Genomic DNA, 25567 nt, shown 5'->3' with positions numbered 1-25567 from the left:
AATCGTCTCACAACAACAACCTTAACATTGATTATGTAAAAGAAAATGTTGTACGTAACACTGTTCTCTTGGTTTTGAGTTTACTAAACTTGTTATAACAAGCTTGTTGTGAACATCAAGTAAAGTATAACCCTTATACATTATAAGTGTTGTATCCTGCACTAATAATGTGTGTTAAGCAGTGTATACTATTTTATATTTCCCCTGATTTCTATAACCCCCCCAAAAAAACACAGGTTATTTATACTGGGATGGGACTCGAACCCATGACATTTGCCATTCTGGAGTAGATGTCTTACCACCTAGACCATCTGTACGTATGTAGATTGCCCTGTAGCTAGAGACAGTTTGAATCCTATTATATATTAGCAGTGGGTACCGCAACGATTTCTATTGATGTTAAATTTGCTTTGGGATACAGAATTCGAAGGGACTCAAGCTAACCGGGCAAGCATGGTGGTTTACTGGTAAGTCATCTGCTCAAGAACGGCATAGGTCTTGGGTTTGAATCCCATCTGAAGCTTATGCCTGTGGATTAATCCAAATCCAAATTACTTGTAGTAAAACCTGATAGATTTTTGTTTCCTTATTGCCTGGGATTGTGCAGGGACGTCACCGCCAAAAATCATGACACAGTCGGATCCGTACTTGGTATTTATACCCAAAGCACCAGTCGAGATCGTATGTCAAGCAGTGGGAATTCCAGAGCCAGAGTAAGTATATTCAAAGGGTTTGGTACCTTTTATAGATAAAGTTTTTGGCCATGACATGATGTAGAGCATGCAGCTATCTAGACTTGACTCAAGTCCCAATTTGAACTTAGGGGAGTGCAATTCAACAACTTTATAATACTTACACCCCCTTGCCTGCTGATGAGTTTGATCAAATCTAAGAGATGCCTAAAAAGGCTTGAAGCCTGAAGTATTTTATTATTTGAGTGAGAGTTTACCTCTTTCTCAAAAAGTACTTAACTTCAGAGGAAGCCGTTTCTTACAATTTTGTTGTACTATCAACAGCTCTCCAATGCTCTCCAAGTAAGTTTGAATGTAATTATTTTGAGAAATTACCTATAGTGTCCAGTGCCTTTAACACTCCTTAGATGTCTAAAAGTGGAAGAGTCGCGGCCGAGCGGTTAAGAGCACCGAATTCAAACTGGTGTTTCTGATCAGCAGAGTGTGGGTTCGAATCCCCAGTCGTGATACTTGTGACCTTAAGCAAGACACTTAACCAATGCTTCGTCCTTGCGATGGAACTAAGACGTTGGTTCCATGTGTTGTGTAACGCATGTAAAAGAACCCAGTGCACTTAGCGAAAAGAGAAGGGGTTCGCCCCCGTGTTTCTGGCCGTAGCACCTTGTTAACCCCTAGAAGATGCTATTTAGTTGGGTCTGAGAATGCATTTAACTTCAAGAACCTATCTTTCTACGTTGAAACCAACCACCCCAACTCATTAGAGATAGTCATTACATGGTGTTACCGCAAACCTTTCCATATCCTATCTTTCTGTATAAAGATACTAAGCGCCTTGCGTATTGTTAGACACGTGTGCAATATAAGGCTTTGATATTATTATTATTATTATTATTATTATTATTATTATTATTATTATTATCATCATTATTATCAATGAGTCTTATCGAAGTGTTTTCTGCTTTTCCACAAAGATACCGATGGGAGAAAGATGGAGAAGATGTGGATTTGTCAAAGTACCCGTTAAGAGGTGGTAACTTGTACTTGGCAAAGCCAAGCTACAGGGAAGAAGGCATATACAGATGCTTTGCTCATAACCAGTATGGTGTTGCCATCAGCTCCAAGATTGAATTTGTTATGGCATGTACGTATATGGTACTCAATTTGTAAACAAATCCTGTCATTGGAATCCATTATTACCCGAACTAGCTCTGTGCATTAGTAAATGGTTTAGAGGCAGGGTTGTGGCCAAGCAATTTTAGTGATGGTGTCTAAATTTGTTAAAGTCCACCAAGGGCGAGGGGAACAACAAAACAATTTATGTTTATTGATGGGGCTATCAATTAGGGAGGGGGGGGGCATCATTGCTGAAGTGCAAGATTCAGATAGGCATGATGCCAGGTTTCCAAACTGTTCAAGTTATGTGGCCATGCAATAAGTTGAACAGCCTTTTGACTGTAATCTTTCTCTGTGACATTCAGTACTCCTCATCACATCTGCTGTGTCTGAGATCAATGCACAGTGGTCGGAATCTGTGCCGGGCGGCACAGTGTATTTTGTTCAGGGTGCTCAGCAAACCGTTTTGGGCTGGCCTGCCCAGCCCGCCGTAGCTACAATGCTGTTTAGAAGGACAGCAGCCGATTTCACGAAACGCTAGTATTAATCCTATCTCGAGTTAGGACAAGTAACTCACCCTAACTTAGGATGGGTTCAATGCGTCCAGTCCTAACGTCTATGGATATGAAAATTAAGTCGTCATGAGTCTTAAGATTAATCCTAAATTAGAAAGAGTTTAGTGAAATCGACGGCTGGGGTCTTCAGGATATTACAGTGGAGGAGGATCCAGAGGGAATGGGGACTACTGGGTTTCTGCTAAGGAAGGATTTAGGTCATCAGGGCCCAATTTCATGAAGCCTCTAAGCCCAAAAATTTGCTTAGCATGGAATTCTTACTTGGTAAAAACAGGATTACCGTACCAACCAAATTTTCAATAGTTGCATATTGCTTGATACTGGTATTCAGCTGTTGTTTGCTAAATCCTGCAAATCACATGGAAGTCTGGTTGGTAATCCTGTTTTTATCAAGGAAGAACTTTCATGCTAAGCAAATTTGTGTTGCCTACAGGCTTAATGAAATTGGGTCCAGGCTGTCGTTGACATAAGAGGAAAGAGAAGGGTTATGCAGCTTGATCAAAATGGGAGACAGAAAAACAGGGGATCAGTTCTAAAAAGGGTCACTGTCCCTTTTAAGCTGAAAAGTGATTCATGAATGTAAACAAAGTCTGCCAACATACATAATGACATGTGTCTTTATCTTGTGCTGCTTTTGTTATCCTACTCTCTCTCTCTCTCTCTCTCTCTCTTCTCCACAGTCACGGATTCCTTTTCAGACGAACAAACCATCCATACGTTCACCAGGGGTGATGCAGCTACCATCCCTTGCAACAACAGGGAGAGCGTGCCCAAACCCTCTGTTTTCTGGACGGACGACTCCAATCCAGGTCAGAAGATCGTGCTGAACAACCGAGTCAGTGTGGATCCTGAGAACAACCTGCGCTTCTCCAACATCGCTCTAGAAGACATGAAGAACTATCAGTGCAACATCAAAAACGATTTGTTGCGTGTACAGCACCTTTCATCTATCAAGGAGGTAGTTGTGAGAAATGGTTAGTATCCATCTGTCTTCTAGTCAGTTCCTTTTATAACCACCTCCCTCCCCCCCCCCAACCCTGCCTCGATGTCAATTTGTGTTTAATGCTAACGGGGCCCAATATCATAAAGCTGTTTAGCAGAAAATACCGCTTGACGAATTTCATTGCGTAGCACAAATTGAGTGGGGCACCAGTCACAACAATGTTAACTTAATGTAATTTTGGCTGGTAATGCGAGGATGCATTACTGTGCGCACAAATGCATATCCGAAAACTCTCTCATAAAAATGCACCGCACAAACATTGAAACAGAAAAGTTTTTAAGTTCTTAAATGGCCGTTTAAATTTTGCAGGGTCGTGGCCATGCGATAAAGGCCACGACCCTGTCGGTTTTAAACATCTTTTTAGGCAGTGGACACTATTGGTAATTACTCAAAATAATTATTAGCATAAAACCTTTCTTGGTGACGGGGTAATGGGGAGAGGTTGATGGTATAAAACATTGTGAGAAACGGCTCCCTCTGAAGTTGCATAGTTTTTGAGAAAGAAGTAATTTTCAACGAATTTGATTTCGAGACCTCAGATTTAGAACTTGAGGTCTCGAAATCAACCATCTAAACGCACACAACTTCGGGTGACAGGGGTGTTTTTTTCTTTCATTATTATCTCCCAACTTCGATGACCGATTGAGCTCAAATTTTCACAGGTTAGTTATTTTATGCATATGTTGAGATACACCAACTGTGAAGGCTAGTCTTTGACAATCACCAATAGTGCCACTGCCTTTAAGAACTCGTCGTTACCTGTTTGTTCCCTTAGTAATACATCCCCCATCTTATTAACAACAAAATTAGTTTAAATAGTGACTTTGAGTTGGATAACTATCTGCAATTCTGTTGAATATTTATGCAAGTTATACCCATAAGTAAAACAAAAACACTGTGTAATAAGTTCTTTTCTCAACTTGTTTCTAGTCTTGCAACAAATTTTCGGGTCCGGCAAAAGTTTTGACATGAGGCCTTGCAGTATTGTTGATTTTTCCCAAAATTTCAAGCCTGGTTTACTTCCAGACAAAAAAAACCCAAAGAGAGTTGAAAGACTGTCAATGTGGTAAAAATAACAAATTATTCTTCAAGAATTCAAACTTGATTTTTTTGTCATTTAAATAATTTTTAATAAATGAACGCCCCTGTTTACGACAACACAAATTTTCTTTTCTCCACCAATGTATTAATTAAAATATACCCAGTCAGTTTCCCTTGTGCAGCCCCTTAAATGCCTTCATATTTTCTTCTTTGACAGTGGAAAACGTTGTTGGCAGGCCAGCGTCTCTTGTGTACACTCCACCATCAACAGTGGATGCGTTCCGCACAAAGGAACTCCGCGTCAAATGCATGGCTGAGGGATTGTGAGTACAACATTTTGTTTCTAGTTTATGATCACACACACTTATGTATTTTTATGAGTGATCGCCTAACATCACTGCCACTTCGAGGTGAGGGATACATTTAAAGGGTCTGGGTACTTTCTGTAGGACACAAAACACAGTGTCCACAGATTTCAATTAAACTCACAAAGTTTGAAAATAATGATGATAGAAAGCTTCCCTTAAAATGTCACTTGCTGACACACATCGGTGTACGGGTAAAAAACAAAAATTAGCATGAGGTGATGTAGTTTTTGAGAAATGAGTAAAAACAAGTCACAAAAAAATTATTTTAGCATGTAAAACATACTTTCGTGACATTGTTTTACTCATTTCTCAAAAACTACATCACCTCAGCTAATAATATTTTAAGGTACATAGCTTTCTAACTACTATCATTATCTTCATGTAAATCTGTGGTCATTGTGTTTTGTGTTACAAAAAGTGCCCAAATCCTTTAACTGATTTGAGCTATCGGCCCAAATCAACTGCCACCAGAGACACATTGCCACCTACTCAAACAGGGCTACCCCCCTTCACAGTCTGTAAAGGATGTAGGCAGGGGTTTCATCCACTTGGAGCCTGTCTGGTAGAGCAGAATGCACTAACTTCCCAACTATTATGTTACACTAGACCACTTGGCCATGACACGCCGCAAGCATATTTTTGCATGTTATGCATATTTTATGCATATTTTATGCATATTTTATGCAAATTTTATGCATATTTTATACATATTTTATGCATTTATTGAAGGGGGATTTGGGTGAAACTGCACATAAGATTTTGATAACAAATTATATTGTTCTGCCCCTTTCATGTATTGGCAACATGATTGATAATAAGTAACCATGGTGCTTTTACCTACTTTTTACAGCCCTACACCATCAATCACTTGGTCCAAGGAGGGTGAGGAGCTGCCAGCTGAACGCACAGATTATGAAAGCTATGGCCAGACTCTTGTCATCAAAGACATCATTGCCACCGATGCAGGAACCTACACGTGCTCTGCCAGCAATGGGGAGGGAACTCCGACCAAGTTTTCCACCACAGTCGTCGTAAAGGGTAAGGGTAATCCCAAATGTTGCAATATACCTTTATTATGGTGCGGCGGCCATCTTGATTTTCTCCAATCTGGACCAATGTAACCAAACCGAAGCTGGAAGGAAAAAAATAGTCTGGTTCCTTTTTTAGTACTAGCATTCATTACTGTAGTTTGATGCAGGGAACATAACCAAGCTAGCCAGTTGGTAGAGCTCTGGCACATTAAACTGGATCTTATTGGTTCAAATCCTGCTCTAGTAAAATATTCTTTTTTAACCACTAATTATAAACTTGAAGATCAAAACAGAAAGCAACTGTTAAACTTGCTCATTGCAAGGGTTTTGTTTGTTGCTGTGCTGTTCCTTTATGATACCCACATAACTTCAGAATTATGAAACTTTCTATAACGTGTAAGAGACTTTTCTAAGGTGAGAGATTTACATTTTTAACACTCACAGAGAAAAAGAGAGTATGAAAGGCTAAAGAATTGTTGGTTTTGATTACAGCTTTCCCATACTGGGAGAACAAGCCAGAGGACGTGAACGTGGTAATCAACGACTCAGGTGAACTGGATTGCCAAGTGGCTGGTGTCCCGCTGCCTGCCGTTACATGGCTTATCAACGGTGTACCTTCAGGTGAAGCAGGTATGTTGACCAGTTTACTTGACTCAAATCAGACTTCCCTCTTGATATATTGACCTTTTTACACTGTATCTCTTATCCCTTTGGAATACAGCTAAAGTAAGGTTTTATGCTAATCATTATTTTGAGTAATTACCAATAATATTAGTGTCCACTGCCTTTAACTACCTTTTTATTGTATTAACCACCAAATTGTACATTAGAGACCACAATTCACTATTTTTACTGCCAGTGTCTTTTAATCAATGTTGATGAATTAAATAAACCATTAAAAATATTATTAGTTATTCTATAGGAGCACTCCGTGGTATACTAGTAGTTGAAAGCATTCCATAAGGAGATATGTGTTATGCTTCTTTTGGAAATAAGTTGTGACTATATAACCATGTATGTTTTAACCCTACCCAACCCACTTCTTGCTCAGAACCAAATCCTCGTCGAACCATCACTGAAGGAGCAGGAAGCGGCCGTGTTTCCATTGTAGACGCTGTACCAGAAGACAGTGCCGTGTTCCAGTGTGTAGGGATGAATGAGTACGGAGAGGTATCTGCAAGTGGCTTTGTCAATGTACAGTGTAAGTCTCTATTCAGTTTGGTTATTCTTAAAGCTATAATACACTTTCGGTAAACAGTATTGTCCAAGTCCCACACTTCGTGTATCACAACTTATATATAAAATAACAAACCTGTGAAAATTTAGGCCCAATCGGTCATCGTAGTTGGGAGAAAGTAACGGTAAAACCCACTCTTGTTTCCGCATGTTTCACCGTGTCATGACATGTGTTTAAAATAAATCCGTAATTCTCGCTTTCGAGTATTGATATTGCTTTAATGTTTTCTCAAAAAGTAAAGCATTTCATGGAATAATATTTCAAGAGAAGTCTTTCACCATCTCCTTCTGTAAACCCTGTACGTAAAATTTTGTACAGCATTTGTATTTGCAGGAAGTATGAACCGGGGTTTTAAGGATGTATTTTTTTCGTCTTTTTCTCTCCAGCTATCCCAGCCGAAATAAGCGACGCACCACAGGCAAATTTTATAACTGTTGAACAGAAGAGCATTGAACTTGTATGTGCCGGGCAGGGATCACCCAAACCAGTGGTCTCATGGATATTCAAAGGGGAAAAGGTAATATGGACTTTCACATCACACTGTTTGTTTTTATGTTAATGGAGTTCTCAGTGTAGACTTCAAACACGATTGTGCCAGGTTTAGGAGGTAAAATTTTATTTAGGGTTAAACAATTTTTTTTTTTACCTGAGCGTAATTTTAACCTATGACCTTGGGATTGACTTGAAGCGCTCCATAAACCTCAAATGGTGGTGTCCCGATTTTGTAGAGTGCCAGCCTGTTAATTCCAAGGTTATACGTTCGAATTCTGCTCTAATAAATTTGTCTTTGTTCGACCCTCAACTAATTATATAATTTACCCAGTCAAGTTGATTTTGCTGTCCATGGGGTAAGTTGTCAAGCAACATTTTTAGTGTCAAGCAATTATCCAACCTTTTCATAAAATATCTCGAGTGTGGGTAGACACAATTATTATCCACAAAATTATTATCCACAGTCGTGGTGTGAATATTCTGACTAAGGAAAATAAAAAGCAGTACACAAATAAAGTAGTCCAAAAATATTGTACATGTCGAATTCTTCTTCTTGTAACAAGTTTGTGGTTAAAGCCATTGATGTTCTTGTATTGCTTTAACCTGTTTTTCCGCAATATTTGTGATAACAGCTGGAGACTGGTGGTAAATACGACATAGTTGAAGATGGGAATTCTGCCTTGACGTCTAGCACCCTGCTTGTAACGGGGGCAGTGGTTGACGACAGCGGTGAATATACCTGTAGTGTCAGCAACGGCTTCGGTGAAGTACCAGCCTACTCTAGAGTCACAGTCAGAAGTAAGTGGTGTCATAGGGGATTTTTTGTTTCCCCCCCCCCCCTCCTTATACGGTAAATTAACATGGGCAAGGAAGTTGATTTAAGGCAAGTAAGGAACGTTATGCTATCATGCATCAGATAGATAGACTCCATTTATATGGGTAGCTTGGTTTTGGCTTTGAGCTTTGTCGAGCGTAGACTTGACTCAATTCAAACTTTCTTAGAGTCCTCGGTCGTCAGATTAATCCTCCGTATGCACACACCAGCACATAAAAACTACATATATTGCATACAGCTAGCAGGATTTCACCACTTTGCTGTGCGACCCCACTTGCCAGGAAAATACCAATCAAATAGGCAATTCAACTCTCATGATTGGCAATTACTTGACACTAGAGGGCACACTAGCTCTCTGTACTGCCAACGACTTGGGTAAATTTGTTTGTATACACCCAAACCAAACAGTACACTCCTATCAAGTCCGCCATAATAAGGCTTATTGCTCATTACCAAGTAAGTGTTTTATGCCAACAACAATTTTGAGTAATTGCCTTAGTGTCCAGTGCCTTTAAACACTGTCTTCTAAATATATTTCACAGTGGGCACTAAGATCATCATCGGCCCACAGAAGACAATCACAGTGGTGGAAGACCAGGACGCCGTCATCTCATGTGAGATAGAACACGACGCTGCTCTCCCCGTTGAGGTCACCTGGACTCGTGACATCGGAGACGGCCCCCAGGTGTTGGACCTGAAAGTGAGTGGCGGACGCTTCAAGCCGGAGCGCCCTGGCTCGGACAACTTGAAGGTGTTGGAGACCAAAGTGCAGGATACTGGTCGGTACACCTGTAAGGCAGTTACCTCCATGGATGAAGTGGAAGATTATGCAGAACTCAGTGTTCAAAGTAAGTAGAATTTATAACTTTCAATAATCTCTCTTTCTGTATAAATGTATATATTAAGCGCCTTGAGTACATTGTTGGTAGATATGTGCCCTATAAGACATCAATATTATTATTATTATTATTATTATTATTATTATTATTATTATTATTATTATTATTATTATTATTATTATTATTATTATTATTATTATTATTATTATTATTATTATTATTATTATTATTATTATTATTATTATTATTATTATTATTATTATTATTATTATTATTATTATTATTATTATTATTATTATTATTATTATTATTATTTAAATCATTTCCAATTAAATTTTAGAATAAAATAGTCTGTTTTGTTTTGTTTTGTTTTGTGGCTGTCTATTTATGTTCTTTTGCTTCTGTTGTACAGCTCTTGCCGCAGCGCCGTCCAATGTGGTCGTTACTCAGCGAGCGGATGACTCTGATACGATGGCCGCACTGGAATGGGACGTTGGAGACGATGGTAACTCTCCCATCACTAATTTCATCATCTCCTACGAGACGGACTGGAGCGACCTCGGATGGCAAGAGATGAAAACAATCCCGGCCGCCTCTACCAAGACCTCGTTGGACCTCTCCCCATGGGTCACCTATCGCTTCCGGGTTGTGGCTGTTAATGCCATCGGTAACTCCGAGCCTAGTTCACTGTCACAGGATTATGTAACCAGCGCTGCAGCACTGACCGAAGCTCCAGAAAATGTTGTTATGGAACCCACGGATCCAGGAAAGATGAGAGTGGAGTGGCCCGTAAGTGATCAGCCCTTTGTGTTTAGCAGTCTTGGGATATGATTGGGTTTGCAAATAGGTATCTTTCCTTGCCTTCCACTTTGAGGACCCGGGTTAAAAAAACTGTGAGTTTAGGGGGCACAAGGAGGATTGGGTTTTCAGGCTCTACCTGGTTGCCTGGGTTTTCCTTTGAAAAATTATTTGGGGTTTTCTCCCACTTCTAAAACTGAAACTTCCTTCCTTGTCTTCCCTCCACCGGGTTCTTGGCCAACAGATGAAGTTCGCTTTTCTGGGAGCCCTTGGCTTTACAACTAGAATAGCAATCTTGGATATCAGTCACACTCTGAGGTAGTGGGTTGACATACGGCCTCACTGATAATAATCCACAAGGGAAACCGATTCGGTAAATTTTAAATGAAATACGCCAGTCGGTTTCTACTGATATTTGAAATAAAAAGTCGCATCCCTTTAAGGTGATCCCTCTGCTGCTGCTTCGGCTTCCTAGGTTGTATCAAAGATATTGACAAAGTAGGGAGACCACTAACATTAGGGCTAGACAGCTCAGTTGGTAGAGCGCCTCATGTTAATCTGGAAGTCGTAGGTTCGTTGCCTTGTGAAAAAATAGCAGACAAAATGTCGTGGTTGTTATATATTTGGTTTGCGGTAACACCATGTGTGTATCTACTTGCCAGATAGAGTTTATTCTTAGTGAAATGTGTTTCTTTATTCTACTACCGCGGATGTTCGGGAGACTTCTCAGTTCTGAAAAGAACTGTCCTGCTTTTTAACTACTACCCGGGAAAGAAGGTATAGAAAATTGGCTGGGACTACTACTTTAGCTTAAAGGATCGTAATTAACTGCACTACCGCAGAGTCAGTTCTTGAAATGGTCTCAACGTTTCGACTAGATTGCTCTAGTCATCATCAGGAGACTGAGAACAAAGAACAAACTCTACCTGGCCAGTAGATACACACATGGTGTTACCGCAAACCACATATATATATATTGATACCTCACCATGCAATGCCTCATAGACATGGTTGTTGTTGTTGATGTTATAGGAGGTGCACCCTTATGATCAGAACGGTCCTGGATTCAAGTATGTCATCAGATGGAGAGAGCCTGGAACCGAGGAATGGCTAACAGAAGAGATAGACGACTACCAGACCACTAGTTATGTGATTGACAGTGGCTCTAACTACAAGGAGCTGGAAGTTGAGGTTATGTACAAGAACGATCTCGGCCCTGGGCCAGCATCGTCTGAAACTGGCTTCACCGGGGAAGGAAGTACGTATATTTTGCTAAATCTGGTTTTTTTTCCTGAACAAGTAATAATTTAAATTTCATTTTTGCCCTTACATCGATGTGTATTAAGCCCTGTGTACTTTTCCAAGTTTTGTGAAAAAATTTCACTTGCAAAGCACTTGGGTTGGATTGGAACCGTGACTTATGCATTGCTAGAGCAGAGGTCTTGCTACTAGACCATCAGGCTAGCCCAATGGCTAGGGGCAGTTGAATCCTTTTGCAGCGGTTACCACAATGTTTTCATAGATGTTCATTTTTGATTGGGGATATTGAATATAATTTGGGTTTTTACTGGGCTGTGTGAAAAAAAAATTAACATGCACATCATACGGGTGATTCTATCTATTAATAAAACATTGGTTTTGTGCTTCTTTCAAACTTTCAATGGTACATTTTGGTGAAGATTGCACTGTCCGTCTGATTCTATGTCAACTTATGTTGTAAAGAAATGGGGAACATCTAAAAAACTTCATCTGCAACTCTCCAATTCATTCGGAAATTATGACACAAAATGTAAAAAAAATGTCCATATGACCAGGGTAGTATCTCGCCTGCCATGAAACACCTTGGTATGTACCAGGTCACTCTTTCTGTAAACAGAGGTTACTCTGTCTTTGTTGTGGCCATTTACCTACAATCCTGGCCAAAATGCTTGGGCCACGTGACAAACGCCCCTTTACGTGTTCCCCTGCTCAATTTTGTTAACCCCAGCTGGAGTGCAGACCATGCAATGAGAACCAAAACTGAATGGAGGGGTGGGGGGCCTAATGAGATACGGCCAGGAGGAGTGCAGACCATGCAATGAGAACCAACATTGAATGGAAGGGTGGGGGCCAAATGAGATACGGCCAGGAGGAGTGCAGACCATGCAATGAGAATCAACATTGAATGGAAGGGTGGGGGCCAAATGAGATATGGCCAGGATTGTACATCTTTGTTTTTGGTCTTGAGTTATCTTCATTTTGATTCTCTGTTTCCCACAGCGCCGACTGATTCTCCTAAGAATATTCAAGTTAGTGCCGAGGACACCCCTGGAGTGGTTGTGGTAACATGGGATGAGATTCCACCAGAGTCTATCAACGGAAAACTCCAAGCTTTCTTGGTAAATACGCTTAACCCACTCATTCTCCTACTACTCTTCCTGAATTTGGGACCATAGTTTCTACAACAAGTGAGACAAAATTTTTTTTAGTCAGTTGGAGTAATAAGTCAGGGTTGATATGATGTTGTAAGGGCAAGGCAGTTTTTCTCTAGTAAAAGGCATCTCAACGGGGCACCAAGGCAATGACCAAGAGGCATGATGCCTGCATGAACTGTCAGGCCTGTTGTAGACAGAATGCACAAAATGTGTATGCACTTTGTGCAGGAAGAATAGTCCGAAATTGGAACACAAAATCTGAGAAAGAATCTAACAGTAATGTCTCTCAGATTCAATTTTTTGGGGGGTTGGGTTGGGGGGGGGGGCAAAAAAAAACCGGATATATTTTTGCATAACCACATTACTTAGCAGTGAAATGATTCTCAAAATGCTTTATACTTGGAAGAGCTGCTGTACTTCTAACCATGTCAGTTTTTATTGGCATTCATTTTGAGAGCGATTACCAAACAATATACCTTCCCTTTAAAGGCAGTGGACACTATTGGGAATTACTCAAAATATATGTTAGCAATGAAAATTTACTTGGTAACAAGCAAAGGAGAGCTGTGGGTAGACTGAAACTTTGTGAGAATTACTCCCTCTGAAGTAACGCAGAGGTTATTTCTCGCTAAAATATTTGAATCTGAAAAAGGCTTAGACATGTTTCTGAAAGCGCACACATTTTTAATTATTATTTTTTGGCAACTTCAAAGACAAATTAAGTAAACAAAATTACAGATTTGTTATTTTATGCATATGTTGGGATACACTAAGTGAGAAGACTAGTCTTTGCCATTTATCAAACCTATACCTTCCCTTGAACATGTTTCTTCTAGGTTTACTACTCGATGGCGGATGCTCAAGCTCAGGGCCAGGAGCCAGCAGAATGTCCCCCTAATGCTGACTGCCGTGTGAGCGGCCTCACACCCTTCCAGACCTACTCGTTCCAAGTATCCGTCAAGAATGGCCAAAAGGAAGGCCCCAAGTCAGATGCTGTGGTCTTCCAACTTCCAGAAGGACGTACGTTTTGTTTTCTTAAGCTTTGATTCCCTCTTCATTAAGTTATCATCTTTAATCATCATGAAGCGGGCGCATGCTTGTGGGGCGGCCATTAAGGTACAAGCCCTGCGAGCAGCATCCATATAAAAATCTTGGCAATAGTATCTATCAACTGTGGCAGTTGTTGGGGAGGGTATGTCACCCCCCCCCCCCCCAAAAAAAAAAAAAAAAAAAAAAAAGCATAAGAAAAATACTACTTCTACTTGTTGGTTTGAATATCGAGTTCTATGAATGCGCTGAATACTTGAGTCATAAGACTTCCACTGTAGGCTTACAAAACTAATGAAATGTTCAGTCTTTACGTATGTTTCTCGACATTTACTTTTGATCTACCTCTCTAGCACCGGAGAAACACTGTTCCCCAAAAGCTCCCTTAAATCCATAATTTCAGGGGGTATCAAAAGATTTATACGGCATTATTTCAACATGCCTTTTAAATTGTTGAGCCCAGTTTCAGAGCTTTTTGTGAATCATGACTCTCACTCTTGCTTATGTTGCACCCATTAGAAGTGATTATGGGGCTACCACCATTGGGTAAAAGCTGTAATGAAAGGATGAACAACCCAGTACTACTTAATTTCTTAGTAACAACCCAGTACTACTTAATTTCTTAGTAACAACCCAGTACTACTTAATTTCTTAGTAACAACCCAGTACTACTTAATTTCTTAGTAACAACCCAGTACTACTTAATTTCTTAGTAACAACCCAGTACTACTTAATTTCTTAGTAACAACCCAGTACTACTTAATTTCTTAGTAACAACCCAGTACTACTTAATTTCTTAGTAACAACCCAGTACTACTTAATTTCTTAGTAACAACCCAGTACTACTTAGTTTCTTAGTAACAACCCAGTACTACTTAATTTCTTAGTAACAACCCAGTACTACTTAATTTCTTAGTAACAACCCAGTACTACTTAGTTTCTTAGTAACAACCCAGTACTACTTAATTTCTTAGTTTAACTCTTTTCACACCACCACTCATCTACAATGTGGCTAGATGGGCTTGTGTCATCTACATCCAGACCAGCTGATCTGCACGGGTCTAAGTTTGGCTATTGAACAATGGGGTTAAAAGTAGTAGTTGCTGCTGTTGTTCAATTTTTAGTGAGGGCTAAAGGCCGAGTCACACTGCAGCGATAACGATCACGAATGCGTTCTGTTGGTTGAACGGCTCCACGCTGAATACGCACATACTCATTCAACCAATAGGATGCGTTATCTTCGCGTTGTGATCAATATGGTTTTTTTTCTTTTCGTTTTAGCTGCAGTGTGACTCTGCCTTTACTCTCTGTTATTTTTTTCTGTGACCTCTACCTTTATAATGTTTGACTCGTTGGTTGTGACGGCTCTGATGATTTGATCCTTTTGATACTGTTACAGCCGCTGGACCTGTGCTTGACCTGAAGGTACGTGCCTTATCAGATCGTCTGTACGTCACATGGGGTGCACCAGCTCTACCCAATGGTGTCATAAGTGGATACAACTTGAGCTATTCTGAAGGTAAGCATGTGCATTATATTCAGCATTTCGTTCATTCCTTCAATTCATTCATTAAGACCAAAATTTACTTTCTTTATCCCCCGATGCACATTTAACGTCTATTATATCATTGCAGTACCCGCTGCCAAAACATAGGATTCAAACTGCCTCTAGCTACCAGGCAATCTCGATAGTCTAGTTGGTAAGACACTGCTCTAGAATTGCAAGGGTCGTGGGTTCGAATCCCACCTGAGTAATATGCCTGTGATATTTTTTCACAGGACTCGGGGGGGAAAGTACTGAGTACACAGTGCTAACACACATCGGTGTATGGGTGAAAACCAAAATTGATATCATTTATTCCTGTCGCGAAGCCAAGGACTTTATCACTATACTTTACAGTAAAAGCCAACTTAATCACTATACTAGCCAAGAACCCAATGGAGAGAAGAGAAGGAAGGATCTCTCAGTTTTAGATGTAGAAGAAAAACCCATGCAGTCAAGTAAACCAATCCACAAAGTGCCCTGGTGTCGCGGTCCTAGATGTCCAGCGTGCTAAAAGCTCCAGATTACTAAATACGGCAGTATTAAGTCAGTTCCTACCTGCGCACAGCAAGCGAAAGTTGTCGATTTTATTGCCGGACTGAGTCGACTGTTTCGCTTGATTGTCATGGCGGCGTCCACAAGTAAATCGAGTGGTGAACGAGAGGAGCGTCTACGCAGTATTGTGAAAAAAGTAATCACATAATCAAGTAATTGAGGAGCGGGAATTACAAAGAAGAATTCTTCTGAAAGCCAGAAGAGGGTTTTGGGTTGCCAGGCGAAAAAGCACTCGTACGAGTGGTGAACGAGAGAAGCGTCTACGCAGTATTGTGAAAAAAGTAATCACATAATCAAGTAATTGAGGAGCGGGAATTACAAAGAAGAGTTCTTCTGAAAGCCAGAAGAGGGTTTTGGGTTGCCAGGCGAAAAAGCACTCATACCATAACGAAAAAAGGTTTCAGAGATTTATTCACGTCCACAACGAAAGCTTGGCTCGCCGGACATCTGAGACCATGACTACTGCGTGACATTATCTGTGGTCCTAGAGGTGGAAGGTGAGAAACGATTCCACTACACCGACCCGACCAGCAGCATATGGACCTAGTGCTCCAGCATGAATGCTTCTTATTTAATTGGTGAACAGAATGATGAAAACTTACACAGTGCTTAGAGTACAAAAGTGGGGGCTTGTAGGTGAAATGTTTGGGGGAATAGATCATGCAAATCTCAAACTTTTGGTCCCACAGTTGTTTGTTTTGTTTTGTTAATAAAAGTAAGATCTCTGTGTATTATTTATGTACAACAGTCTTTGACAAAGAACTCAGTATTTAAACATACAGAGATATTTTTGCCCACCGAAGAAGTTTGTGAAACATGTGAAACAAATCCCTTTTTATGACTACACACAGTATTTAAAGATACTGGACACTATTAGTAATTGTCAAAGACCAGTCTTCTCACTTGATGTATCTCAACATATGCATAAAATAACAAACCTGTGAAAATTTGAGCTTGATTGGTTGTCGAAGTTGCGAGAGAATAATGGAAGAAAAAACGCCCTTGTTGCACAAGTTGTGTGCTTTCAGATGGTTGATTTCGAGACCTCAAAATCTAATTCTGAGGCCTCGAAATCAAGTTCAAATATTTTAGTGGAAAAGTACTTCTTTCTTGAAAACGGCTATACTTCGGAGGGAGCCGTTTCAATATCAACAGCTTTCCATTGCTTATTACCAAGTAAGTTTTTATGCTAACAATTATTTTGAGTAATGACCAATAGTGTCCAGTGCTTTTAAACCCAATTCCTTTGTTACCCATAGTTGATGGTGACACATTGGTTGACACTCAAGTAAAAGAGATTAAGGGCAAGGATACGACCAGCTTCAAGATATCCGCTAAACCCAGCACGTCTTATCGCATCGAGATCTTTGCCATCAATGGAGCAGAAGGAGCAGGTGATAAGGAAGAGAAGGAGGTTGATACAAGACCGGGCGGAGGTAAGAATGGACAGGATTTCAATTTAATCGATTTCATTTATTCCGGTTGTGAAGCCAAGGACTGTCAGAAAAGGGACCTTAATTACTGTACTAGCCATGAGGAAAAACCCCCCAAAAAGTCTTGTAAAAAAAAAAAAACGGAAAGTTATTTCAGGGTAAACCCATGCAGTCAGATAGTGACTGAAAACTCGATTCATGTAGTTCCTCGGCGGGGTCTTGGAGGTGAGAGGCGAGGCAAAATAACACTACACTAACCTCATCACAAGATTGTGGCAGTTTTTCCTTAGCTCAACCTCTATAAGAGTGCTTAGAAAAAGAAATTCTTTATAACACTCTCCTACTGTGTTGAATAATACACCATGTCGGCCTCTGATATGATATGCTGTAGTGACTGTCTCTACACAGTGCACAGTTAACCCTCCTACTGTCTGACCATTCAACATAATGCACTGTGGGTTTGAATAATACACCATGTCGGCCTCTGATATGATATGCTGTAGTGACTGTCTCTACACAGTGCACAGTTAACCCTCCTACTGTCTGACCATTCAACATAATGCACTGTGGGTTTGAATAATGCACCATGTCGGCCTCTGATATGATATGCTGTAGTGACTGTCTCTACACAGTGCACAGTTAACCCTCCTACTGTCTGACCATTCAACATAATGCACTGTGGGTTTGAATAATACACCATGTCGGCCTCTGATATGATATGCTGTAGTGACTGTCTCTACACAGTGCACAGTTAACCCTACTACTGTCTGACCATTCAACATAATGCACTGTGGGTTTGAATAATACACCATGTCGGCCTCTGATATGATATGCTGTAGTGACTGTCTCTACACAGTGCACAGTTAACCCTACTACTGTCTGACCATTCAACATAATGCACTGTGGGTTTGAATAATACACCATGTCGGCCTCTGATATGATATGCTGTAGTGACTGTCTCTACACAGTGCACAGTTAACCCTCCTACTGTCTGACCATTCAACATAATGCACTGTGGGTTTGAATAATGCACCATGTCGGCCTCTGATATGATATGCTGTAGTGACTGTCTCTACACAGTGCACAGTTAACCCTCCTACTGTCTGACCATTCAACATAATGCACTGTGGGTTTGAATAATGCACCATGTCGGCCTGTGATATGATATTCTGTAGTGACTGTCTCTACACAGTGCACAGTTAACCCTCCTACTGTCTGACCATTCAACATAATGCACTGTGGGTTTGAATAATACACCATGTCGGCCTCTGATATGATATGCTGTAGTGACTGTCTCTACACAGTGCACAGTTAACCCTCCTACTGTCTGACCATTCAACATAATGCACTGTGGGTTTGAATAATACACCATGTCGGCCTCTGATATGATATGCTGTAGTGACTGTCTCTACACAGTGCACAGTTAACCCTCCTACTGTCTGACCATTCAACATAATGCACTGTGGGTTTGAATAATGCACCATGTCGGCCTCTGATATGATATGCTGTAGTGACTGTCTCTACACAGTGCACAGTTAACCCTCCTACTGTCTGACCATTCAACATAATGCACTGTGGGTTTGAATAATGCACCATGTCGGCCTCTGATATGATATGCTGTAGTGACTGTCTCTACACAGTGCACAGTTAACCCTCCTACTGTCTGACCATTCAACATAATGCACTGTGGGTTTGAATAATACACCATGTCGGCCTCTGATATGATATGCTGTAGTGACTGTCTCTACACAGTGCACAGTTAACCCTCCTACTGTCTGACCATTCAACATAATGCACTGTGGGTTTGAATAATGCACCATGTCGGCCTCTGATATGATATGCTGTAGTGACTGTCTCTACACAGTGCACAGTTAACCCTCCTACTGTCTGACCATTCAACATAATGCACTGTGGGTTTGAATAATACACCATGTCGGCCTCTGATATGATATGCTGTAGTGACTGTCTCTACACAGTGCACAGTTAACCCTCCTACTGTCTGACCATTCAACATAATGCACTGTGGGTTTGAATAATACACCATGTCGGCCTCTGATATGATATTATGTAGTGACTGTCTCTACACAGTGCACAGTTAACCCTCCTACTGTCTGACCATTCAACATAATGCACTGTGGGTTTGAATAATACACCATGTCGGCCTCTGATATGATATGCTGTAGTGACTGTCTCTACACAGTGCACAGTTAACCCTCCTACTGTCTGACCATTCAACATAATGCACTGTGGGTTTGAATAATGCACCATGTCGGCCTCTGATATGATATGCTGTAGTGACTGTCTCTACACAGTGCACAGTTAACCCTCCTACTGTCTGACCATTCAACATAATGCACTGTGGGTTTGAATAATGCACCATGTCGGCCTGTGATATGATATTATGTAGTGACTGTCTCTACACAGTGCACAGTTAACCCTCCTACTGTCTGACCATTCAACATAATGCACTGTGGGTTTGAATAATACACCATGTCGGCCTCTGATATGATATGCTGTAGTGACTGTCTCTACACAGTGCACAGTTAACCCTCCTACTGTCTGACCATTCAACATAATGCACTGTGGGTTTGAATAATGCACCATGTCGGCCTGTGATATGATATGATGTAGTGACTGCCTCTACACAGTGCAAAGTTAACCCTCTACAGTCTGATCATTCAATTCCAATATAATCGCACCATGCCGGTCTCCTAACGTAATCTCCCCCCCCCCCCCAAGATTCTGTCCTCCATATGGGAAATTAACATGGTCAAGAGAGGGCACTATCAGAAAAAGTTGGGACAGAATCTAAGAGGGGGACAGAATCTCCTGCCACACCGGCATGTTTCTGCGGCGGGGTGAATATCTATGTTACAGCAACCCATCCATGTTTTATATTCACAGTCCCATTGGAGCCCGTCTTTGGAGAGGGTCAACTAAGCCCTGGCCTTGAGCAAATCAACGTTACTTTCGTTCAGACATCCTCAGGCCCTGCTGCCAACAGTTTCTATGTCCTTTTCAAGGAAGCAAGTAAGTGTGTTTTGTATTTGTAAAAAATTTTACATTGTGAGAAATACCAAACTCCCCTTGTCATTTGTGCATGCTTAAGCCATAACAATGTTTAGAAGTCATGCAGATGTTTTGGTTTCATCATAGATTGTCATGATTTCCTTTGAAGGTGATTTGGAATGCGTCTGGGTAGGCTTTTGGTGTAGGGATCCTTTTTTAAAAGTTTTCTCTGGAGATGGCACACAGCATTTGCTGAGCCAGTTTACCCCTTTTCTCTCTGCTGTAGTGCAACGGGATGCAACATTAGAAAATATGCACGGCCTGCTGAGTGCAACCACAACAACCACCGACCTTACCATAGTTCTCTTTGTTCTCCACCGAGGGCAGTTAAACACAAATTATTTATAAAATGATTATTTATTTTATGCATCTTGTTGTATTAAGCATGGCTGGGGCATAGTAAAGGTTACACGTGGTGTAGATTTAAAGGAGTACAGTTTGTCTATGAGACATTTATATGAAAATGAAATCTGTTTTGGCGTTACACATTCCCTTCAGGGAGGGTGGTTTGGACAATTCCATCTTGAAGATCAGTAATTAAAATGTGAATCTTAATGCAAATGCTATGTCCTATCTCTAAGAGAATATTAAAAGAGGGTTTGGTGTGATTCATTAGCTCTTAAGATCACTCTGCAAGCATCTTATAGTTCCTTCACTTTCCATAAGATTAGAATCATGGGTAGGTCATGTTTGAATTGAGGGCTGAGGCTTGGTAGCCATGGTAACATACTTTGAAGCATAGGCTCACCATAGCAACATCTGAAGCTGCCACTGAGAGACTTCCCCTAGAATGCTAGGTGGCAGCAGACTTAGTACCACATAAATTTCTGATGTTTCTGTAGTTCTGAGCATGGACACATTACCAAAACAGTGAATTTTACCTGGTAAGTCTGCTGCCACCTAGCATTCCAAAAGTCCCCCGTTTGGACACGGCCTTAGAGATGTGCTTTTTCCCATTTCAAAGGCATGCTATGTATGGATGTGAATAAAACCCCAGCCTCTTTTCACACCTTTTTTCCGTTTTTATGGCAAAACAGCTTATCCCTGTACTTGCTTTTTGAGTGAGGCTGTTTTGCCATGGAAGGGCTTATGGCTATCGCAATGGCTGCTGCTGTTGCTGAGGGTTTTTGCCATGGGCCTACTATGCTTCAACACTGGTTCACGTGACAGCTTAGCCTCAGCCGCAACTCAAACATGTGTAGAGACATGTAGTTGTTCATTTTGAAAGCCATTACTAGTGGGACTTAAGGCCCGGTCACACAGGCCCCGATAACGAGAACGAAAACGATAACGATAAAAATGCACGCCCTCGATTGGTTGAATGAGCGTGGGCGTATTCTGCGTGGAGCAATTCAACCAATCGCGAGCGTGCATTTTTATCGTTCTCGTTTTCGTTCTCGTTATCGGGGCCTGTGTGACCAGGCCTTGAGCCTGTAAATGTTAAGTGGATAGTGACGAGGTTGTGAAATTAACAAAAGGGAACATTAATCGGTTTCCAGCTGAAAACATCTATCTGCATCTGTGCATAATGCTTGTTTGGATCACTCTGGAATTAGAGTAGTACATCATGATATCATGATCGCATAATGATCTCATTGCTACTTAACTATTAAAAACCATTGGTTTAGAGTTTGTCATAGATTTGAAATAATTTTAACCTTCATTTGACTCCTCAACAGATGTTAACTTTTGGTTGTTGTAATTTTGTTGTTTTATGTTAATTAATTTATTCCTCACTTGATTTTTGTTCCTATTACAACAGAACCTGACAACAGTACTGGTAAAACATTTTTACTCATGCAAGATTCTTGAATTGGCTCTCTCAGTGAATGGAAAGTACAACTTGTTTTAAAATTATAAAATTCAAAACTTCTCAGTTGTTCAAATAATAAACGTACCCTCGTGGTCATTTGGAGGGAATTTCTTGTTTTTGTTGCCGAGTTGTGAAATCGTTCCGTGATGGGGATTTCACTCTTGCTGAGTATCTTGAACAACAGGGGGCTTATACCGCCTTCAAACAATGTTGTACCTTCCATTCAGATCATCAGCAATTTCTGCCACTTTTTTGTCTCAATTCATGAAGGGAAAAACTTCTGTTTTGACACTTCTCGACCTGATAGTCTGAACAGTGGGACTGTAAACTTGTTAAGTTTGGATCCATCATAAGGTCTTGCAGACCAGTGTTAATTTTTGGGATGACTGTTTACTTTTATTGGACTTCTATCCACTCTTTTTAAAACATTATGATAAGCAAAAGTGTCAGAAATTGCTGGTTAAAAAAAAAAAAATTAAAAAAGGAAAAGAAAGAAAAATGTGGCCTAACAAAATGTTTCAGTTCGCCTAATATCCTATACTTGCCCTTATAACCATTTTGCTTTTCCTTTGTGCCTCAAACATTAACAAATTTTGTGCAGACTTCAGCTCAACGGACGCCAAATCAATCTGTATGTTTTTGTTATTGTTCCTACTCAACCCCCAAACCCCCTATCCCCCAAACCCCCATCCCCTATTCCCCTACCCCCGCCTCCACTGCCCTCTATCATTTGATATCTCACTATCTTTTCCGATGCTATTTTTCTCCTGATAGTTGGAATGTTGATTTTGTGCATAACTTGAATCAGTGGCTCTTGTTTTTTACTGCCGAATGAAGGTAGTTTTCACAAGGTCACGAAAAGCTTGAAGTGTGGATGCGAATACTTGAACTTTCTTAAAGACAGTGGACACTATTGGTAATTGTCAAAGACTAGTCTTCACAGTTGGTGTATCTCAACATATGCATAAAATAATAAACCTGTGAAAATTTGAGCTCAATCGGTCGTCGAAGTTGCGAGATAATAATGAAAGAAAAAACACCATTGTCATACGAAGTTGTGTGCTTTCTGATGCTTGAATTCGAGACCTCAAATTCTAAACTTGAGGTCTCGAAATCAAATTCATTGAAAATTACTTCTTTCTCGATATCTACGTCACTTTAGAGGGAGCTGTTTCTCACAATGTTATATACTATCAACCTCTCCCCATTACTCGTAATCAAGAAAGGTTTTATGATGATAATTATGTTGAGTAATTACCAATAGTGTCCACTGCCTTTAACAATAGAAACAATAATGTATGGTGAAGAAGCCAGCCTCCACTTATGCTTTTGGTTTGGCCTGTTAAAAAGACACATCAAACAAGATGTTTGAATTAAAGAAGTTTTGCTTCAATTAAGAATGCTATCTGTGAGGAGAGAAAACAAATATTCTTCAAATACACTGACTGATGTTTAACAGAAATTCATAGCTTGTTTAATTTGTGCATGGGTGACTCCACAATAACATAGGCCTTAAATAAGATAACTTGATTTATTTGTTCTACTAATATTTAAATAATTGCTACACAGATAATTGCTTAATCGTGCATGGATCATATTTATAACTGACCTTGAAACTGGGTGACTTTTGTTGACAAACGGTCAACAAAGGAACATGTTGTTTAGAATGGTTTGGAAAAGTTGTGCATCAAACGAGCCAATTTGACAGGACACAAGTGCCATGTAAACCTGTTCTTGCACTCGATGTATAAACATCAGAAACAGATGTGGTTTAAATACTGCACACAGCTCAAATATCATTTGGTCTATACACACTATGTGGCAAACCCATCTCTAGTTTCCTACTAATTGCATTATTTATGACGCGAAAAATGGGTCATCATTTAAAGGGAGTTTCACACCTCCCAATAATCGTAAGAGGATTTGGTAAAATTATCATCACAAAAAAACAAAACATGTAAGACGGCATTTACAGGGTTTACTCTTAAACTTTTTTAGTGACTGGCCAGCAAAATTAGTTAGTAGGATTTGAAACTTTGCATGGTGGAAATACGATATGGAAAGGTTTGCGGTAACCGATGTAAAACTAGTAAGCTCGTCAATTCATTAGTCCGTCAGATTTAAGACGGGTTCATCCTTAAAATGAAATAGGGATGCTTTTTAACACTGAACTAGCCAGAAGGTCCACTTGGAGTGAATTTTGACTGATCCTCAAGTGTAGTAAGTGGTATTTGGCAAGTAGAACACTGTTAAGAGCGAACGCTGATTCTGAATAGGTCATGACACCCCAGAAAATGTTTTTTAAAAAAGGACAAAGTGGTCAAAAGGACCTGTTAAAGTTTTTGGTGTTTATTTGGACAATATTAAATTTAAAATAAAAACTGTTTCATAATTGCAGAGTTATTATTGTGTTAAGGTTCTAAAAGTTGAGCAGCTTGTTCCTTTAATGTGCAATGCAAATCGCTTGACAGTTGGCGCAGCATAATTACATGCAAGTCATGGACAATAGACAAATTTTTGCATAAAGCAATTTTAAAAACCTGGCACTTGCGTTTGGATTGTGTGCTAAAGTGGCTTATCCATCAACACTGTACTGATAATCATGCCATATATACAGTAACAATTTATTGGCTAATATTCTGCTGTTGGAATTTCCAGGTTTAATCAAAGGCAAGTGTTTTGTATCATTTTTGTTCATACAAGTCTTTTCTCCATTCTCTAATGTATTTGTTCTTAATATCGCGAATTGCAACGCATCATGAGTCTTGTCAATAGTTCATGTGTTTTTGTGTTCAGTATTTCTTACGAAGTCTGGTATGCCAGCGACGAAACTAGGGTGAAATTCTAGGGGGCACAAGGGGTGGACAATTTTGATTTTATGTGGCACTGCAGGCACAGGCACAAATTGTGCATGGGGTGGGGTGGGGTGGGGGGTACGTCTCTCTCCCCCCTTATTTATGCTGGGGGACTATGTTATTTCTTACTGCTGTGTTAGTTTGGTGCTTTGCATTGTGCAGAGGCTTGAAGCTGCACGCTGCACTAGTTATTTGATTCCCAATAATTCCCGCAAGTTACAGTTACGTGACATTGTATGACCAAGGGTAATCACCAGGATTCGAACCCATACCACGATGACTAAACCACCAGAACTTGAATTCGATGCTCTAAACCATTCGCCCATGACACCAGTTAAACTATGATGTTGGTTTTATCCATAGTATTAAATTGTGCACTACAATTATCTATATAAAAGGAACAAAATGGGAATGTGACCCTTAAAGAAAATACCTATAAACTACGCTACCAAGTAACAAATGTAGTTACATGCCTCCCCTGGAATGTAACAATGGGTGCGTTCGATTAGCTTCCCTGGGTTGACCCCTGGTCTGCCCCTGGTACGTTCAAATAGCTTTGATGTCATTCCATGGGCTCACCCGAGTCAGCCCCCAAGTGCCCTGCTTGTGGAGTGGGTCACTTGGGGCTGGCCACAGGTGCACGACGTCACCACGAGAGGGTGAGTGATCGTTCGTTTAGCCCTTGTCAGGGGCTCACCCGAGTGAGCACCACAGGGTTGGGGGTTGACCCATGGAAGCTAATCGAACGCACCCAATAGGAAGGATCATGTTGCATGCCCATCAATATGGTGTCATAACACCACATTCGGAATGA

The 25567-nt window shown here is 40.4% G+C and overlaps 1 protein-coding gene across 6 annotated transcripts in view; it reads left to right on the top strand.

Annotated features, from left to right (window-relative positions):
- Positions 1 to 25567, top strand: part of LOC117303974 (neurofascin-like) — an 84681-nt gene that overhangs the window by 50549 nt on the left and 8565 nt on the right. For 5 of the 6 annotated variants that reach the window (XM_033788486.1, XM_033788447.1, XM_033788479.1 and 2 more), the window contains 18 exons: positions 608 to 713; positions 1664 to 1833; positions 3061 to 3354; positions 4642 to 4747; positions 5643 to 5830; positions 6316 to 6453; positions 6875 to 7024; positions 7447 to 7577; positions 8185 to 8350; positions 8930 to 9235; positions 9639 to 10015; positions 11057 to 11282; positions 12284 to 12402; positions 13275 to 13458; positions 14885 to 15004; positions 16843 to 17019; positions 19921 to 20046; positions 21848 to 21865. In XM_033788486.1, the coding sequence (XP_033644377.1) occupies positions 608 to 713; positions 1664 to 1833; positions 3061 to 3354; positions 4642 to 4747; positions 5643 to 5830; positions 6316 to 6453; positions 6875 to 7024; positions 7447 to 7577; positions 8185 to 8350; positions 8930 to 9235; positions 9639 to 10015; positions 11057 to 11282; positions 12284 to 12402; positions 13275 to 13458; positions 14885 to 15004; positions 16843 to 17019; positions 19921 to 20046; positions 21848 to 21865 (3102 nt within the window). The remainder of the gene's footprint in view (positions 1 to 607; positions 714 to 1663; positions 1834 to 3060; positions 3355 to 4641; positions 4748 to 5642; positions 5831 to 6315; positions 6454 to 6874; positions 7025 to 7446; positions 7578 to 8184; positions 8351 to 8929; positions 9236 to 9638; positions 10016 to 11056; positions 11283 to 12283; positions 12403 to 13274; positions 13459 to 14884; positions 15005 to 16842; positions 17020 to 19920; positions 20047 to 21847; positions 21866 to 25567) is intronic. The other variant, XM_033788470.1, reaches the window with a different exon arrangement.

The sequence above is a fragment of the Asterias rubens genome, chromosome 2 (assembly GCF_902459465.1).
Source record: "Asterias rubens chromosome 2, eAstRub1.3, whole genome shotgun sequence".
NCBI classification, from domain to species: Eukaryota; Metazoa; Echinodermata; class Asteroidea; order Forcipulatida; family Asteriidae; genus Asterias; species Asterias rubens.
The sequence above is the reverse complement of the archived record's forward strand: the minus strand, read 5'-3'. Positions and strand labels throughout refer to the sequence as shown.